This window comes from Mirounga leonina, unplaced genomic scaffold, assembly GCF_011800145.1.
Source record: "Mirounga leonina isolate KUSES-001 unplaced genomic scaffold, KU_Mleo_1.0 Mir_93, whole genome shotgun sequence".
NCBI lineage: Eukaryota > Metazoa > Chordata > Mammalia > Carnivora > Phocidae > Mirounga > Mirounga leonina.
Window position 1 is genome coordinate 26,237,742 of NW_023270854.1, and position 19,515 is coordinate 26,257,256.

At 40.0% G+C, this 19,515-nt stretch overlaps 1 protein-coding gene across 1 annotated transcript in view; it reads left to right on the forward strand.

Moving 5' to 3' along the window:
* SKOR2 (SKI family transcriptional corepressor 2) overlaps positions 1-19,515 on the forward strand; it is a 34,504-nt gene that overhangs the window by 7,461 nt on the left and 7,528 nt on the right. Inside the window, exons 4-6 of the mRNA XM_034996032.1 lie at positions 8,527-8,592; positions 8,973-9,071; positions 18,426-18,493. Coding sequence (XP_034851923.1) covers positions 8,527-8,592; positions 8,973-9,071; positions 18,426-18,493 — 233 coding nt within the window. The remainder of the gene's footprint in view (positions 1-8,526; positions 8,593-8,972; positions 9,072-18,425; positions 18,494-19,515) is intronic.

Below are 19,515 nucleotides of genomic sequence, written 5' to 3' on the forward strand. Positions count from 1 at the left end.
AAACGTTCAGGAGTTTGGGTTGTTGTGGGACTTAACGTGGTGTACCTTCAGCTATCCTGTCTTGCAGGGAAGATTAGCTCATGGTCTTTGTATTGAAATGCATCTTCGAGAAAATCCCAGAGTGGGCACCCGTTTGGCCTATGTTTTGGTATTAACGTATTTACCTGTGGTCAGACTCCAAGAATCCATTCATTTAGTAAAGTGTCAAAAATCCAGAAGAGCCCATGAAATTATGAAGACCTGTGATTAGCTGCTTTGGAGTGGTAGGAGTAGAATGCTATATCCAGAACACCCTGACTGTGAATGGAGGTATATTTCTTCCCATGTAACAACTGTTAACTTCCACATCCACGTGATCGCATTAATTAATTTATTTACTCAGTTACTCCACAAATACTTCCAAATGCCTACCCTGTGCTAGATACTTTGCTAGGCACTGGGGATTCAGAGATAGAATCCATACCAGTCTGTGCCCTCTGGTTGCTTCCAATCAAGAGGGGAAGAAAGATAAGTTGTAATGCTGTATGAACACTATAATAATGGTCTGCAAAACATACGGTCAGATAAGGTTTATGGAACCGTGTGTCAGTGTTTAATCTAATCATTATCTTTGGAAAATACCAGTATTTTATGTCAGCACACACGCAGTATAACATAGAAGCATAAAATGTCTTCTCATACTACCTAATAAGTCAGGATGCAGTTTTTGATTTTGATACGAATTTTTCACTCCCATGGCCATGATAAATGTAGTTTACCAAGAAATTTCTATGTCCTTTCTCAAAACAAGTAAGGATATAGACATATCTTTAAAATATAGATACTTGCTTCAATTGTTTCCCGATACAAGTTCAGTTTAGCAACAATACTTAGTTCCAGTTTTTTGTTTTTTTGTTTGTTTGGTTTTTTTTAGTTCATCATTTTAATTAAATTTAGTCTTCCTTCAACCTTTCAGCCTTATTAGTAACTATTACTTTTCAGGAACCTAAAGGATGATATCTTTAAATGATTTTTTTTAAAAGATTTTATATATTTATTTATTCATGAGAGACAGAGAGAAAGAGAGAGAAGCAGAGGGAGAAGCAGGCTCCCAAGGAGCAGGGAGCCCGATGCGGGACTCGATCCCAGGACCCCGGGATCATGACCCGAGCCCAAGGCAGACGCTTAACCGTCTGAGCCACCCAGGCGCCCTCTTTAAATGATTTTTTAAGAACCTCCCTGCTAATGATCATTAGCCTTACACACAGCAGATATTCTATTTCTATATAATTAGAAGGACCAAACATGAAGTTTTTCAGCAGCCAAAATTCCTCAGAAGCCTGTAGAACTTTTATCCATAGGTCTCTTTAAAATTAGACCCATGGCTTAAAGCCAAGTAATATAGTTTGGGGGGGGTTGGTAGTTTGGTCAAAATATTACCTACTGAAAAATATAAATGACAGCATTTTGCTTGCAATCCCAGAGTAAGGTTTTGCATATCCGTTTTGAATAACTTTAGTGAAGTTAAGTGATTTGAAATTGAATGCAGTGGGGTAAGCTGGTGCGACAGCTCAAAGCTATGGCAGGTCAAGGAAATCATGGAAGTGGAGTCATCCTGGCTTTCAATACATTTCATTGTAGAAACGCCGGCACCATTGGACTCAGAGCATGGCTGCATCTTGTTATATGTATGGAAGTTTTAAAATCAATTTGATTTTCACTGGTATGATTCTCTAGTGTACTTAATATGCTATGGAAGGATTTCTGAGAATAGTAAGAAGCAGTTACACTTCTCATGAATATATAGCAAATGAGGCACTCTGATTTATTATTCCATTCAATCTTAGAACATGCTTATGATTTTAAAAAAAAAAGGAAAAGAAGAAGAAAAAAAGTTCTAAGGAGTACAACTGGTAGATCTGAGTTTTCTCTCACTAGGTGACTTTGGGTAAATACTTTAACTGCTTTGTGCCTCAGTTTATCCACCTGTAAAATTTGATAAAACCTCCCACCTCTGAATTACTACAGACATTTTTATGAACAATGAATTTTGAGGTTTTTCAATATATGTCTTCAAAATTAAATTATCCCCATATTTTAGATATCAGTTTCTTTATTTATAAAAAAATCTCCCTGCTTCCTAATGATTTTTTAAAAATTTATATGACATTTAAGGAGATAAAGACAGTGAAAAACTCTCCAGAAAAAAAATAGCATTTATTGAAAGCACAAGCTCTGAAACTCCAGAGAATTCTAAACGAACTCAAGATATACTAATTCAAGAAGCAATGTGTATGCAAACTTGCAATAAATTTTGATCATGATTTATAAAGTTTGCTATAACTCTTAGTTTGCTATGATTTCCCTGGTATTAAATCTTGCTCTTACTCCTTTTTTTTCACTAATGGAGCTAACATTTAGTTCATTCTGTAGCATAGCCTCTCCAGTGGTATTGATTTTCTTTTCTCTTCTGTTCTGTGACCTCAGTGAAGTGTCAAACATCACAGGGGAAGAATGTAATGTAGAATTTAACGCCAAGAAATTAGCAGAAGTCTGTGTCCTACTGATAGAGGAGAAAATTATTTAACCTCGCTTTCTGTGTCATTGATTTTTTTTTTTTAGGATTTTATTTATTTATTTGAGAGAGAATGAGAGAGAGAGAGAGCATGAGAGGGGGGAGGGTCAGAGGGAGAAGCAGACTCCCTGCTGAGCAGGGAGCCCGTCGCGGGACTCGATCCTGCGACTCCAGGATCATGACCCGAGCCAAAGGCAGTCGCTTAACCACCTGAGCCACCCAGGCGCCCCTGTGTCATTGATTTTTTAATGCCCTAATGCAAAGTGTTCTTAAAAACTTCTCTAAGCCATATGTTGTGCTGCATTTTGGTGATTGTTAAATGCACTAGTTACGCTAACTGCAGATGAACTTTGACCCCATCCGCATTGTACCTCTAAGATCGGTTGTTAGAGAAAGTAAAAATCCCAGCAAATCAAAATTAAAACCAGATTCTAAAATTAAGGTTAATAATTAGAATGCAGAGTTTATTGGGGAGTTAGACCTGTATAAATGGAGTCTGTTCCACAGAAGGCCAGGCCCTGGACTGAGGCTGTTGGGAGGCCGAGAGCAGAGCCTCAGCCCAGCCCCAAGGGCACGACCTTGTGCAGGAACTTCCACAATCTCTACAGTCACAGCTGCTTTTCCAGGGTCTGCTCAGTGGCACCAGAGCACGTGGGGTGGCACAGGAGACCCCACTCACCAACTCTGGAAACATCTGGATGTTTGACTGAAATCTTCACTCTTCATCCGAATGTTAGAGGGCATGTCTGCATTCTTATGTAGAGGCACAGCCCCGAACCAAAACAGTTTCCTTGACTCAATTTATCCTTCAATGTACAATTAAATGACACCCTTTCTTTCAATGGGAACGTTTCCTCCAAATGTTTTCATGAAGTGTTGTCAACAACGGTCCTGGTCCCAAAGGAACATAGAAGCCTTTTTAGTGGGAAGCAGCTTGCTAGCCCCTGGGGCTACAGCATGGGACCTCTGAATGCTGGTTGCAGGCTCCAGGGAGTAGAACCCCGAGGAAGGGAGCAAAAGGAGAGAGAAGGTATTTCCATAAAAGGGATGGGTGAATGCCAGCGTCTTAACTCTTTATCCAAATGTCAGGCATTGCATATTGTACTCTGCATACTTAGCAAACCCTATACACATGCAAGGTGCAATATTTGAATGATCTTGTTTATTGAATTCAAGTTTAGCCTGAAAAGAGTAATTATGTATTGAATCAGCTTTTTGCCCTGTCCCATGACCACCAACTGAACAGGTCATCTGACCTACTCGTTTGGCTCTTAAAATTAAATGAGCTCTGAAATGTAAGGTATTTTTGCCCTTGGAGGCCACAGCAGACATAAACATTAATATTTTCGTGTCTCGGTTAAAATTCAGTGCTATGATTTTAGCTCTGAAAGAAATTTTCAAAATGTCAGACAGGAACACAATTGGAAACATCACAAACTTCCCCAGTAAACTGAAAATATAGAGTATGTATTCAATTATCCAAATGGATCAGAATATGCTTTTTCATTCATAGGAATGAGTTCGTGCTTAAAAACCCCTTATGACAATTGAGGATTTAAAGTAGCATTGCTTTGTATTTCTTCTGCAAACCAGATTGAATTAAATTAAGAGCAAACAGTATTTGTGCCCCTCCCTAAGGTAGAGGTGATGGGGTTACCTATTGGGCAAGGTCTCTCTGCCCTCAGAAAGCAGATTTTCTAGCTGGGGAAGACTAGGCTTGCTGAGTTGAAACCCCACAGCGTCAGGTGGTCGAGTGAAGACGATAAGCACTTGGAACTTCAGCCTAGGAAGGAATGGATCAACAGCATTTGCAGAAGTTGGGGAAGTCTTTACGGAAGAGTAGGGACTTGGATGGCATTCTTATTGTAGATGGGGCACCTTGGGAAGGGCAAAAACATAAGGCAGAGCCAGCGGGTGTGAGGAATGAAGGCCCAACTAGAATAAAGGGTTTGTGCTTGCTGATAGAGAAAGGCAGCTTGGCTCAGCTGAATGGAACAAGGTTATGGGAGAACCTGGAGGCACCGGGGGAGGAATTTAGAGTGAATTATGCAACGTAGACCATGGGAAACCATCGCATGGTTCTTGAGCAGAGGTGTGCCATGATATTTAAGAGAAAGTAATTACCCTTGTGCCTTGAAAGGTGGTGCTAATGAATCTGTTGCCTGTTTTGGGTTTGTTAGTTGTTTGTTTTTTTCTGTTGGACATTCCACTTCCCCCTCATTTGCTTTGTACCGCTCGTGTCTGCTTTAGTGTGGCATATTCTCACGTCCATCCCTCTTGTACTCCCAGTTTCCGATGGCTCTGTGAGGGCAGAACCAAGGGTGGGGTGGAACTTCCACCTGGAATGTGGGACCACCTGGTGCTGAGGATCCTGGAGAGACCTGGGAGCGGCAACCCTGTGGCCCCAGGCTCTCTGGCCTCCAGGGCACTCGGCAAGGGTGTGGTTTCCCCCTACGTGGCGCTGTGCTGCCCCTGCCTTTCAAGGCAGGCAGGATTCGTGGGCAGCGATGCAGGTCACAGCAAACTGGCTCCATGAACGTGTACTTGTGGAGTCCTGGTGTAGGCATGTCCCTGAGCAGCAGATTCCGGTCACATCAGTCCACTGGATGCATTTTATGTGCCTATTATCCATTATTCCCCAACTTTAAGCCACCCAGCTGTTTTCTTTGACAGTCTAACTTAAGATATAGTTAAGCCTGGCCTCTAAGAAAGATGTTCCTTCCATATTATAATGTTCCCTCCTATAACTCAACACAATTAAAATCTCCCCCTGCCATTTTGTAACTTTTTTTTTTTTTAAAGATTTTTTATTTATTTATTTGACAGAGACAGCGAGAGAGGGAACATAAGCAGGGGGAGTGGGAGAGGGAGAAGCAGGCTTCCCACTGAGCAGGGAGCCCGATGCGGGGCTCGATCCCAGGACCCTGGGATCATGACCTGAGCCGAAGGCAGACGCTTAACGACTGAGCCACCCAGGCGCCCCTGTAACTTTTTTTTTTTAAATGGGAAATAGAGTGGGAAGGAAAGTGAGCATTTTAATTTCTGGATGTCTCCAAATCCATTCATTAATTTTGGAAAAGTAAAATGCATTTAACCTAATGGAATATTTATAAAAATTGGAAGCTCATTGTCAACTAAATCTCATTTACTTAATCTAGTATTAGACTGCCTTTTTTTTTTTAACCAGATGGAAAACCTTAGCAGTAATAGTGAACAAACATATCCAGGCTCCCAGAGGTCATTTTTAACCACCATTAACAATCTGGTTTCACAGATTAGTAATATACAAAAGGCAAGGGTCCAGTAAAAGATACACAAAAAGGCAGCTGAAGCGTCTGTGCTCCTTATTTACCTAACATTTAACCATTTTAAAAAACCCTTTATAAGTGAAACATTTGAATCTTCCAAGCTCCAAATTGGGAGGTGTTACCGAGAAGTTGCTGCAAAGTATCTATTTGAGATAAGACACTGATGTATAATATTAATAAAAGCTCCACGAAGCTGGTAAAAAGAAAAACTTAATATTATCGGTAGATTTGCTTGTGGTTAAAGTAGTTACCAAGCACCAGCCATTTGTTTAATGGTTTCACACCTATGTCAACCTCCTAACTGTGAAGTAGCAAAGAAATGTATGTTTACATATCATAGTTCCATTTTTGAATTTAATTATCCAACTGAAGTATAATGTAAGATAAACAGTCCACAAAATACACTGATGAATCAAAAAGGTCTATCATGTGATAAGGACACGGCTTCTAGAGCTGCCTATTCAGAAATGGATGGTCTCGTTTAAATCATGTTTCCAGTGCTTGGGACAGTGAAGGATGGTAAACCCTCCCTCTGCCCTGCAGATGGTTGCAGACGTACACGCATGCTTGTTTCTTCTCTTGTTCAGACTCAACATTGTATGTGACTATGAAACAGCTATGCATTTAACTGATTGACTGAGACTGGAGTAAACAGGTAAAACTGCACATAATAGGCATTTATTTTCATTTCAAAATGCCATTATTCTTGGTTTATATATTTATGATTTATTATCCACCTTCATGTTACTCTTCTTTCAGGGAGTAGTATTTTCTAGGAATCAGAGTGAAGTGTATATTTAAGACACTTCACAGATATTTTCATGGTTCTATGTAAAGAAGAAAGCCAGGTTTGAATGAGCAAAGCCTATAGAGAGAGGTCGTGTCTAAAACGAAAGTGAGAATGAGGTTGTACAGATATGATCTAGATGGTAGAGAAAATGCCTGTCATTAAGGAATTCAGAGATGTCTAAGATATTATTGTCCTAATGAGGGGTAGCCAGGGGAAGCACCTTTTCATCACTACGCACATGTGCGGGAATATTTGCATATATGTATATTCACATGTATGTATATACATACACACACATACACGCAATCCACTCATTCCTGCAAATACTCTCCACGGTCATTGGGTAGAATGCAGAATCAACATTTATAGTATCACATTAAAATTTTCCTGTCCGTCCTTGATTCTGTAGGCCACTGCTTTGTGGAGAAATTCTGTTTTCCTCTTTGCAGGAATTTTTACCTTGACAGTGAAATCTCCCAGTATTCCTACCAGTGCCTAGGGCCATTTTATTCTATTTCTTGCTGAGGAAGGGAAATGAATGAATGGTGAGGAGAGAATTGAAATGATGCATTCTGGCCTGTACTGTCATTTAGAATGTTTGACCTCCTGGGGTTCCTTTCAGTGACAACTGAAATACTTTATTGAATACCTATTATGTGTCCAGCGTTCCCCTAGGCACTGGCCATACAGGAAAGTAGTATACAGCCTGGTGGGTGTGGTAAGTGAGTAAGCAGACAGCACCATGGATGCAAAGGAAGGAGCTAACCCAGGGGGTCAAGGAAGGGGGAATCCATGAAATCTGAGAGCACCTTCATCTGTCCTCTTGTACATGAAAATGGCCAGCTTAATTATATTATGTGGATATTTGCAGATAGCAGGTTGAAATTGGAAAAACAAATTCTGGTTAGCTAAATGATTGGATTCCTTTGGTTTATTTATATCTTGTAGGTTACGCAGACTCAATGTATGACTGTACGTAAATCCGTTTTCTTAGCTTGCCATCATTCTAGTTAGCACATAAACACAATAGGTAAGAACAGCACCTAACTTTTATCCACAATCTAGTCTTTATTGGTTGAAGACCAAGTGGTTCTGAAACTATCAGCAAGCATGTAAATATTACAAAGTAACATAACTTACTTCACACCTCTGTTTTAGGTTGATTAAAAAAAAAAAAACTACAGTTTTTAGGAAAACTCCAGGCTTATACATTCTCTCCCAAGGAGAACAAAAGCCTCCTCCTGTTTCTTTCTAACTGCCCCCAAATTGTGGCGACCCAAGAAGGGAGGAGGTTTCTGCTTCCACAGCCTTGAGGGTCTCCAGTTGCCCCTAGGCTCCCTCACGTCTGGAAGGAGAGGAACTCTGATCCGAATTCTCCCAGATACGTTAACAACCTCCTCTTCTGCCCGTGGAGCAAGGACCTGCGTTGTAGCGAGTGGAGAGTGGTGGGGGGAGGGGGCTGCCACTTCAGGCTAGGTAGACTGCGTCCTCTTTTCCTGAAGCTCTCGCCGTGCTTCAGGGGAATTGTACAGGGGTAAATGAGGACAGCATTTGGTTCTGAGAACTCCCACTTTCAAGTCGTATTAACCAAGCTCCTCGTAGACATTAAAAGAAAATGAAAAGAGGGGCACCTGTGTAGCTCAGTCAGTTGAGTGTCCGACTCCTGGTTTCAGCTCAGGTCATGATCTCAGGGTTGTGAGATGGATCCCAGCGTGGGGCTTGGTTCTCGGTGAGGAGTCTGCTTGGGTTTCTCTCCCTCTCCCTCTCCCTGGTGCTCTCTCTCAAATAAATATTTTTTTAAAAAGAAAATGAAAAGAAAAACTTTCAGAAAATAGACTACACAAAACCAATATTTTTTCTCCTTTTTTTTAAAGGTGAACACACACAAGAGACAAATTCACCTCATTCACTCAAAAAGGATGTTGAAAATATGGGGAAAGGTAAAGAAAAGTTTTAATTCTGTAGAACTTCTCTTAGCTTCAAAAGACCATGGAGATAATAGGAGGATATTTTTGTTCTACACCATATTTTAAGCTTGACAAGCAACATATGAATAATATATGGACCATTGGGTGGATATAATTGAGATTAATGCATACATATCAATCAATACATGACACTGTAATATAATACTTTAAAATAATATATTACATTGATTTATATTCATGGATTTCTGCACAAAATCTATCCTATGTCTATGTAACACTTTTTAAACTGGTAAAATATTTTGTCTTATAATAATAAATAGCCATATATAACAGTTCTCTGGAGAGTTATTTGTGAAGATTAGTAAAATGACTCTTCTGTTTTTCTTTATTAGAAGAACTTCAGAAGGTTTTATTTGAACAAATAGATTTACGGAGACGACTAGAACAAGAATTCCAAGTGTTAAAAGGAAATACGTCTTTCCCAGTATTCAGTAAGAAATCACTTTTATTTTATTGCATTATGGTATGTGATGACGTTTCTATTATTAGGCTTAAAAATAGGCTTCTGAGTATGAAGTGCTTGTGTCACGTGCCACGGGGTCTTCCCGTGGCCTCTGTCTAAATGTTTGGAAATTTTAGTTTGTTATTTGTGCTTTGAATCAGCTCACAGATAAAATTTCTTACGAGAACCTTTTGTATTTATTGTACTGATATTTGTGTATCTGTGTGTATGTATCATGTGTATTTAAAATATGTAGGCAAATATATCATTAAATATGTAGACATATTTAAATACTCTGATATTTTTAGATTGTATATTTCAAAACAAAAGAATTACTCAGGTATTTTTATTCTCCAAGGTAGGAAAAACAAAAGAACAATTAATTTTTATTCTTGGATATAGTTGGGAGAGCTTCCCGGTGCTTGAAATGTGTATAAATATGAAGATTTACAATTTAACAATTCAGTGTACATATATTTATTTGATTGAGTGAGATTAATATAACTTAGCAGTTCTGAATTCTCCATTCATATTCAATGTTAAAATTCCATTCCAAATTTGGTGGCAGATACGGTAGCGTAAAAACTGTCGGTTCTATTCCCAGAGTCCCAGAATTTAATGCTAGGTGTCCACATTTCTAAAATTCACCAGCCTTGGGCTGGGTCACATTTGGACAAATATGTCACAGTGCAGTTTTTTCAAGCTTTTTGGAGTTTCTTTTAGTCGTATTCCTCGCTCCACAGAAAGGAAAGTGGGAAAGAAATTAGTATGTAAACTTATGTTTTGAATTCTGTAAATTTAATATTAGTTTTTTCTGGGACGCTTTTTTAAAAGGTCAGCATGCCCCTTGTTATGAATCTGGGAACCACAAAACTCACATTGGCAATTCCTGTGCTAGGGCCATGGGCCAGCATCTGGGAGATTTTTTAATACTTGTGACAATTTTAATAACATGAGCATGAAGGTCTGCATTCACCAGGGCTTCTCACATGTGATCGTCAGCACAACTAAAAGACGTGCCTTCTTGGGTAGCAGCTTTGAAGAGGACTGGGTTCCTGGCACATCTCGAACTGAGTTCCACCGAGCACTTAGCAGGGATAAAAACAAGGAGGGTGCATGGTGGAGGAGAGCTCTGACCACAAGGAGCAGTAGGGTCTGCCAAGTTTGTGATCTCTCAGTACCCACAGGGGAGGCTCCGAGTTCACAGTGTTTCAGTGTTTTGAATTTCAAGACTGCCTGCTGAGGGCTGGGAGTAAGATGGAAGGGTGGCGCGTGGCCTGAAGCTTTTAATAGTGTGTTAGGATCATCGTGACATTGTGGCTTCGAGAAAAAGAGAAAAACATTTAAAAAGTATCTCTGAGATCTTAAAAACCAAGTGCTTCCAAAGGATCCACGGTTCTCCCATTTCTAAAACAGTATTTTAATACCCAGTTCCTTACAGCAATGAGCAGACCTGGAATTGTTTGCTTCCCCTATGAGCTGATGTTTATCTCATTGTTGAGTTTGCAAATCCTTGCCTTTAGATCCAGCAGAGTGGGTCAAAGTGCCATTGAACCCCTAAAGTACCAGCCTTGGTACTCCCCATAAAGTCACCCAACTCCCCATAAAGTCAGTGTATCTGTAATTTATCCCCTTGATAAAAGCTAATTAATCATTTTAAGGAATTAAGTAATTTATAATTGGTACATTTTCCTTCTTAATTGCCCTGCCATAGAGTATGTACCTGTTTCTGTTCAAAAGAAATTAGAATGTTACAGTACAACCAGCCCATTTTGATTCAGACCTATCATTCATCCTTTTGAATCCTCTGTGATTGCCACATCCATGAAACACTTCAATTAAAGAACAACAAAATTTTTTTCCTGTTTTTTATCTGCAGCGTACTCCACTGACCGAGAAAGTGGCATGTGTGTGCCCAAGTTTGAATAATGCGTGGTTTAGACATACCACAAAGAGGCAGTTAATTTCACACCAATGAAAATAGCAAATGTGCATTACGTGCTTGTTTACTAAATGTGAGAGGCCATGAGGCTTGCAGACAGATTTAGATTCGCTCAGAGGGGGGAAAATGGAACTTTGTGAAGCCGCATCAGAAGGAATCGTAGAGGAATCCTGGCCAGAGTTTCACAGAGCCTTTTACTAGGAAGGGGACTCTCAGTCATGACACTTAAAAGCGTGTTACTTAGAACACTGTGGACCTCAGCTAAGCTATCACGTGTGAGGATTAGGAACCCAGACCTGAGTTCACTCTGGGGCTCTGCCTCTTCCTGGTTGTGGGACCTTGGAAATGGTCAAATGGGCCAGATACTTCCTGTCTTGTGGGAGGATGCAAGGAGTAAATGAGAGGAACCGTGTGAAGTGCTATGCATAGCCCAGCCTGAGAGATGTGCTCGGTGCTGTCAGCTGTGAGGATGGTGGTGGTAAGGATGGAGGAGGAGGAGGAGGTGATTAGCACTGAGCTCTAGAAAAGCCTTTCTAAAATAGGTTCAAATTTCTGAGTTTCTCCCTAGCCTTCTTGTTGTGGTTCTGAGGGCTAATTAGGGCCACAGGAATGAATCCTGGGCATGGAGACGGTAAATGTAAAGATCAGAAGAAGGATGGAGGAGGAGGACAAGGAAGGGTGGGGAGGAGGGGAAGGGGGAGGAGGAGGAGAAAGCAGGTCTTCATACTTGGGGACAGAACTTTGGAGGAAGAAGAATAAGCAGGTGTCTCTACTTGCTGTAAATCTGGAAGTCATGGTTGCCACCAAAGTCATTGTTTCCCCCTTCCCTAACAGCTATGTCTCCTCTTCCTCCCTTCTCTTCCAGAGCCCTATACCTTCCTTTATTATGGCATCCATCCCTTGACTGTAGTTTTCATTCATTTCACTCTCTAGCCACAGGTACCAACTCACCCCTGAGCTGGGGACCTGCCAAAGAGTTGCTGGATGAGGCAACCAGTGGAGAAGGCCCTCTTCACTGCAACAGGGTGCCCTGGGCCCTCTCCTTTCTTCCCTACTCCAGCCCTTTCTGCCCACTGCCATTAGCCCAGTCTTGCCAAAGCTCTACCTCTGGCTCTAAATCTTCTACCCAAGAAGCTATATTAATCCCCTACTGTTGATCATGTTGTATCTAATTTAACTCCTGACTGACTCTCAAAACTTTCCGTAATTGGCCCACCATGCCTCTCCGGTCTTACCTCCACTCCCCTCCTTGCTGAGCTCCAGTTACCCTACAGATCACTCTCTCCCCTTGCTTTCCACCTCTGCGGACTATGTTTGTCTAGTCTGGAATGCCTCCCCTCATCTAAGCGTTCCTAATCATTTGGGACACAGTTCAAGCCACCACCTCCAGGAAGCTTTCCTACTCTTACAGTAGGCACTCTTTGTTGACGTCCTGCTGTGTTTATTTCTAGCTCCACAGGTGTTTGTGTTGGTTCCTCTCAGATTGTTTTACACCTGCTACTCTTCTCTACCCCATGGCATTATTCACAGGTTCAGGAAAGGGTGTCCTTTAGCTGCCTGCAGGGCACCTGCTCTATTGTGGGAACAGGACATGCTCTCTGTATGTACATGACTGATATACATTCTGGTGTCCTATTCGAAGAGATTAAAACCGACAATGAAGAATGAGATTGGGAAGCTGAAAACTGTTGTATAAAGGAGATTAGTGAGAGCTCATAAGTTGAGTCCTTGGATTTGCATGTGACAAACTCATGGCACTGGAGAGAACTGATGGAAAGGCCAGTCAGTTAGGACAGGGAAGGCCCAGTGACTGGGGCTCTGTGAAATATTTCAGTAGTAGATTTTGACTATGTCATCATTTTAGATTCTTCTAAAGAGCTACTCTTCCATGTTACTGTTAAGGTTACTTTTATTAAAAACAAACTATATTTCATCTACTTGAATATGATTATCCCCTCTTTCACCTCTGGCTCTTACCGCAATCATTCTATGTTGAGTGGTTTCCTCTCTCTTTTTGTATCGTCCTCCAGAGACGGAGCGATGGAGGAATTCTAAAACACGGTATGGATGAAAAGGTCCAACAGTTGTTAAAAGTAGTGATAACAAAATGAATACAATGTAAACAAAGTAAGCCCCAAAGCCTATTGCTTGATGAGTAGGATCTACCACGTGGACCAGATGTACCATATGGGTTTTCTTTTTTCTGGTCCTGGGAATGTAGGCTGCATACTTTTTATTGCTGTTTGTAAAACCCTGGGCTTTGAAACTGTCCATGTTTGCAGAGCACAGTCCTTGCCACCGTGTTGGGTGACGCACTGCACATTGGTGCTTTCTCTGCTACCTCCTTTTATATTATCATTTTCTAGAAAGAGCTGGGTTTTAAGTAAGTCTCATTAGAGAAATTAGCTTAATGATTTTTTAAATCTCCACTTAACTTGTGCCTTCATCAACCTTTAGAACATAGCAGAAATTTTAGGGTTTGTTTTCCATTTGCCAATTAACAATTTTTATATCTCAAAAGTTATACACATGCCTGTTTGTAGGAAACCATAAAGATACAGAAAGACAAAGAAAAGGAAAGAAAAATCACCCATAATCTTGTCACCTGGAGATAACCAATGTTAACATTTTGGAGTTTCAGCTTTTTAAATGCATGTTGAATCTTTTTTTTTTTTTTTTAACAAAATGAAATATTATACACCCCATTTTTTACTCTCCTGTTTTTCACTTAACATGAGCTTCTTTCCACTACTACAGGGAGTCATAAATGTACTTTCTTTTTAAAATTTTTTATTTGAGTATAGTTGAAACATAATGTTACATTAGTTTCAGCTGTACAGTGTAGTCATTCAGTATCTCTCTAGGTTATGCTATGCTCACCACAAGTGTAGCTACCATCGATCACCATACAACCCTAGTACAATACCACTGACTATATTCTCTATACTGTGATTTTATTCCCATGACTTATTCATTCCACAGCTGGAAGCCTGTATCTCTCACTCCCCTTCATGCATTTGGCCCATCCCCTCATCCCCTTTTCCTCTGGCAACTCTTAGTTCATTCTCTGTATTTATAGGTCTAATTCTTCTTTTTGTTTTATTCATTTGTTTTGTTTTTTAGATTCCACGTATGAGTGAAATCATATGGTATTTGTCTCTCTCAGTCTGACTTATTTCACTTAACATATAATATCCTCCAGGTCCATCCATGTTATCCCAAATGGGAAAAAAAAATTTTTTTTAAAAACCCCACAAAAACACAAACCCATCCTTTTTTATGGCTGTATAACATTCCATGTGTGTATATATACCACATCTTCTTTATCTGTTCATCTATTAATGGACACTTAGGTTGCTTTCATATATTGGCTATTGTAAATAATGCTGCAGTAAACATAGAGGTATGTATATCTTTTCAAATTAGTGTTTTTGTTTTCTTTGGTTAAATACCCAGTGGCGGAATTATTGGTATTTCTATTTCTATTTTTAATTTTTTGAGGAACCTCCATACTGTTTTCCACAGTGGCTGCACAAGCCTGCATTTCCATGAACAATGCATGAGGGTTCTTTTTTCTCTACATCCTCACCAACATTGGTTGTTTCTTGTGTTTTTTATTTTACCCATTCTGACAAGGGTAAGGTGTAACCGCATCTCATGGTAGTTTTGATTTGCATTTCCCTGATGATGAGTGATACTTAGCATTTTTTCATGTGTCTGTTGTCCATGTGGATATCTTTTTTGGGAAAATGCCTGTTTAGGTTCTCTGTCCATTTATTTTTTATCAGATCCGTCTTTTTGGTATTGAGTTGTAAAACTTCCTTACATATTTTGGATACTAACCCCTCATCGGATATATCATTTGCAAATATTTTCTCTCATTCAGTATGTTGCCTTTTTGTTTTGTGGACGGTTTCCTTCACTGTGCAAAAGTTTTTATTTTGATGTAGTTCCAATAGTTTGTTTTTGCTTTTGTTTCCCTTGCCTGAGGAGACATATATAGAAAAATGTTGCTATGACTGATGTCAGACAAATTACTGCCTGTGCTCTCTTTTAGGATTCTTTATGGTTTCGGGTCTCACATTTAGGTCTTTACTCTATTTTGAGTTTATAATGTATTTTTATGTTAGACATTAAAATTATTAAAGTTTTAGATGATGGACATCACTGGAACTAAATCCTTGCATGTATCTATAATGATTCCCCTACTATAAACTCCTGAAAGGATTGCTGTGTTAAAGAGTAGGAACTTCTAGGAGGGTGGGGGGATGGGTTAGCCTGGTGATGGGAATTAAGGAGGGCACGTACTGCATGGAGCACTGGGTATTATATGAAAACAATGAATCATGGATCACTACATCAAAAACTAATGATGTATTGTATGGTGACTAACATAACATAATTAAATTAAATTAAATTAAAAAAATAAATAAGGGGCGCCTGGGTGGCTCAGTTGTTAAGCATCTGCCTTCAGCTCAGTCATGATCCCGGGGTCCTGGGATCAAGCCCCACATCAGGCTCCCTGCTCAGCGGGAAGCCTGCTTCTCCCTCTCCCACTCCCCCTGCTTGTGTTCCTGCTCTCTCTGTCTCTCTCTCTGTCAAATAAATAAATAAAATCTTAAAATAAATAAATAAAAGTAAATAAATAAATAAATAAATAAATGAGTAGGAACTTCTTATAGCTCTTGATATGTAATTTCTAGTTACTTTCCAGAAAGATTGTACTAATTTATGCTCCCATTCTTGGAACACCACATTGCACTTTTTCTTTTAGTCTCTTCTAACTTAAGGAAAAATGGTAGCTCATGTCGTTTCCTTTCAATGCTAGGGACGTTGAGCACTTTCCATGTCTACTTTCCAGCTGTAGGTTTTGTAAATGCCCATTATATTCTCTTCTCATATTTCTTTTAATGTGTTCTTCTTATTAATTTCTATAAACTTTTTACATACTAATATATTAAGTCTTTGTCACATCACAAATATTCTTTTGTTTGTATCAATTACCTTTAGATGTTGACCATGATCTTTTGCGTGTTGAGGGTTCAATTTATTTGTGATTTATTGTCATACCAAATTTTTAAATTTTTGTCTAATCAAACCTATCAATTTTTCCCTTTTTTGGTTTTTCTATCTTTGATACCCTTCCCCACCCAAATTTTATAAAAATATTCACCATTTTTTCTAACATTTTAATGGCTTTATTTTTTTTTCATGTTTTCTTAAAGAACTGTATTAAATGTACCATCATAGACCAATGAGCATGAATTAAGTAAGGACTAAGCATCACCATTCCACTCTGAATTGTCCTTAACATCTTCTAGGATCCCAGGGAGGTGCCACAGTCAGGTTTGGTGGGTGATGGGACGCAGGGGTTTCCTCTACCCTCTTTGCTGCAACCAAATGAGTCACTTGCTCTTCCCTATGCCTCTTCCCATGTCTTTGTATAAAATATTGTTTTCTACATCTCTGCTCAAGCATTTCTTGCCCCATAACTCCCCCTTGACTCTTGCATTGTGCCATGTACCCTCCCCTATTACAATACCTTTCATGTCAAATTCAGAGGTGAGACTAGGGAATGGATCTTTTTAAAAAATATAAAAGGCAAAACTATGGAGACAATAAATGATCAATGGTTGCCAGGGGTGAATGGAGGAGAGGGATGAATAGGCAAAGCACAGAGGATTTTAGGGCAGTGAAAATACTCTGTATTTCCTCTGCTATTATACTGGTGGATATTCTGATATTATAATGGTGAATATATGTCATTGTGTATTTGTCCAAATCCATAGAATGTACAATACCAAGAATGAACCATAAGGTAAACTAGGGACTTTGGATGCTTATGTGTCACTGTAGGTTTATCCATTGTAACCAATGTCCTACTCTGGTGGGGGTTGTTGATAATGAGGGAGGATATGCAGGTGTGGGGGCAGGGGGTATATGGGGAAATCTCTGTACCTTCCCCTTAATTTTGTTGTGAACCTAAAACTACTCTTAAAAAAGTATAAATTAATTAATTAACTAATTTAAAAAACATGCTTGAGGTTGGGGAAGGAACTCAAATAGTATAGAAAGGTAGAAGTCAAAAAAATAAAAAGGATATGTTTTTAATTTCCAAGTACCCAGCATCTCACCAGCAGGAAAGGATTTATTCTCTTGAAAGCAATGGGAAGCCATCACAGATTTTTCAGCAGGAGAAGGAAAGGGATTTACAGAGGCAGGGCCCAGAGGCCAGGTGGTCAGTTGGGAAGCTATGCAGGGAAGAGGTGTCCATGTTGGGGAGGTGACAATGGCAAACTGGGAAGGATTCACACACCAGCGACTGTAGAGGTGAAAGGAAGAGCTGAGGAAAAGATGTGACACAGTTTCTGGTTTTTCCAAACTGCTGCCCTAACTATCCACCACAGACTCCAAAGGAGATCATGTGAGGTTCTCATATAAGGCAGAAAATGCCAAAGTTTGCCAGGCCCACTCCCCCCTTTTTTTAGTGGGTCCACACTTTTAAAAAATCACCTGGAGAGGTTGCAATGACACGATACACGTTGGAAAGTCATTTCCCAATAAAAATGATCACTATGTAGGATGGCAAAGATAGTTTGCATAACAATATTTCTTAACCCCCCCCGCCATTCTCAGATGGAGGCAAGGTCTGTAGAACCTCTCCTGGCCCACGGAGGACCACAAAATAAGGCTGATGCGGAGGGAGAGAGTTCACAGGTTAGGAGAATCAGAGTATGTTTATCAGTCTCTAGGGAGTGCAGAGAGGCAGACATGGCTAACAGACCTTCATCTTATCACCCAGGAGGCATGACCTGCATGCACAAGGGTACAGATTTCCTAAGACAGCGGAAGCTCTATACCTGTGACCTGCTCAAACAGGCAAAGGTAGAGAACATGACTGCACCAGACATTCCTATTTTTTTTTAAAGATTTATTTATTTATTTAACAGAGGGGGGGCGGGGAGAGAGCACACAAGCAAGGGGAGGGGCAGAAGGAGAGGGAGAAGCAGGCTCCCCACTGAGCAGAGAGCCTGACATGGGGCTCCATCCCAGGACCGTGGGATTATGACCTGAGCCAAAGGCAGACCCTTAACCGACTGAGCCACCCAGGTGCCCTGACTAGTTATTATATGCGAGGGATCATCTATCTAGATGGGCTATGGGATGCTGTGAACTATGAGATATAGACCTTACTCTCTCAACATTCGCTGCCTGTTCTGATTATGGAGCCTTGAAAACATCCCTTCCAACAGCTACATTATTTACTTAAAAAATACCACAATCCTTTTTAAAAAGGGGAATGGGCTTCTCTGGGACCGTGAGTAATATTTTTACTAAAAATGCTAAAAGAAGATTTTGTGACTCTGATTAATGTCTTTCTCTATTTGTCTCTCCTACCAGATAATTTTCAAGATCAGATGAAAAGGGAACTAGCCTACCGAGAAGAAATGGTGCAACAGTTACAAATTGTAAGATGATTTCTACCTAAAAATCTATGCCACTTGATGGGTTTGTTTTCAAACCACCCAATGTATGAACCTGTTCACGTTTTTGCCATGAAACCCTTTGGTCCACCTACCACTTACCTCTCAGCTGGTTTAGATACTAATTACCAAAAGGTTTACTTAAACACAGGATAAACAGATGTGTCAGTACGTTTCCTCGAAATGTAACTACCTACCATGTGTTAATAGACAGATGTGTAAATTGTCTCTGTGGGTGAACCAGAGGTACCTGCATTGTCTCCCACTGTGCAAACATGTGAACACGGTGCTGGGATGCACTAGAAGCTCAGTGAGGGGCAACTGTCTTCTCTCTTTCTCTCCTTTTGTTACCCAGACCTGAGCCAGGCCCTCCGCTGCCAATAAACTCAGTATAAATACACTTAATCAATTAAATTCACTTGAAGGATGATGAAAAGAAATGATTCTTTCCGAATGAAGTGTGTTATTCACCCTCTCCTAATCATATTGAAAAGTGGACGCTAAGATGTATTTATGTGGAACCAGGGAAGCAGGAAGGTGCCTGGTAAATACATGTCGTGGGGGTTTTTGTTGCCTTTTTGGTTTTTTCATTCTGAATTCACTGCCCTTCATCCCCATGCAGATACATCTGGTATTAATCATTAGTCCTTTTAAAACAGTCTCCCATACTCTGATTTACATGAGTACAGTAGGGAAAATAATTTCTGTTCTATGTTTGTAAGATATTTTTAATCACCTGGATAAAGACATACACCGATCCTTAGTGGTATTCTCAGCATGATTATTATAATTTGGGTTGCTTGACGTTTCTGAGCTGGTCCATGTTACTCTTATCTTACTAAGGATGTATCTATGCATACCTGCCTGTCTTGTCTAGAGAGCCAGATAGCTAGCTCTCCATCGGGATAACTCAAGGAAGATAGGTATTAATGTTTTCTTTCTGCATCAGAGAAATCATGCTCGTGTTAATGGAGATTGCTAGGGGTCATTTTTAAAACAACCTTGTA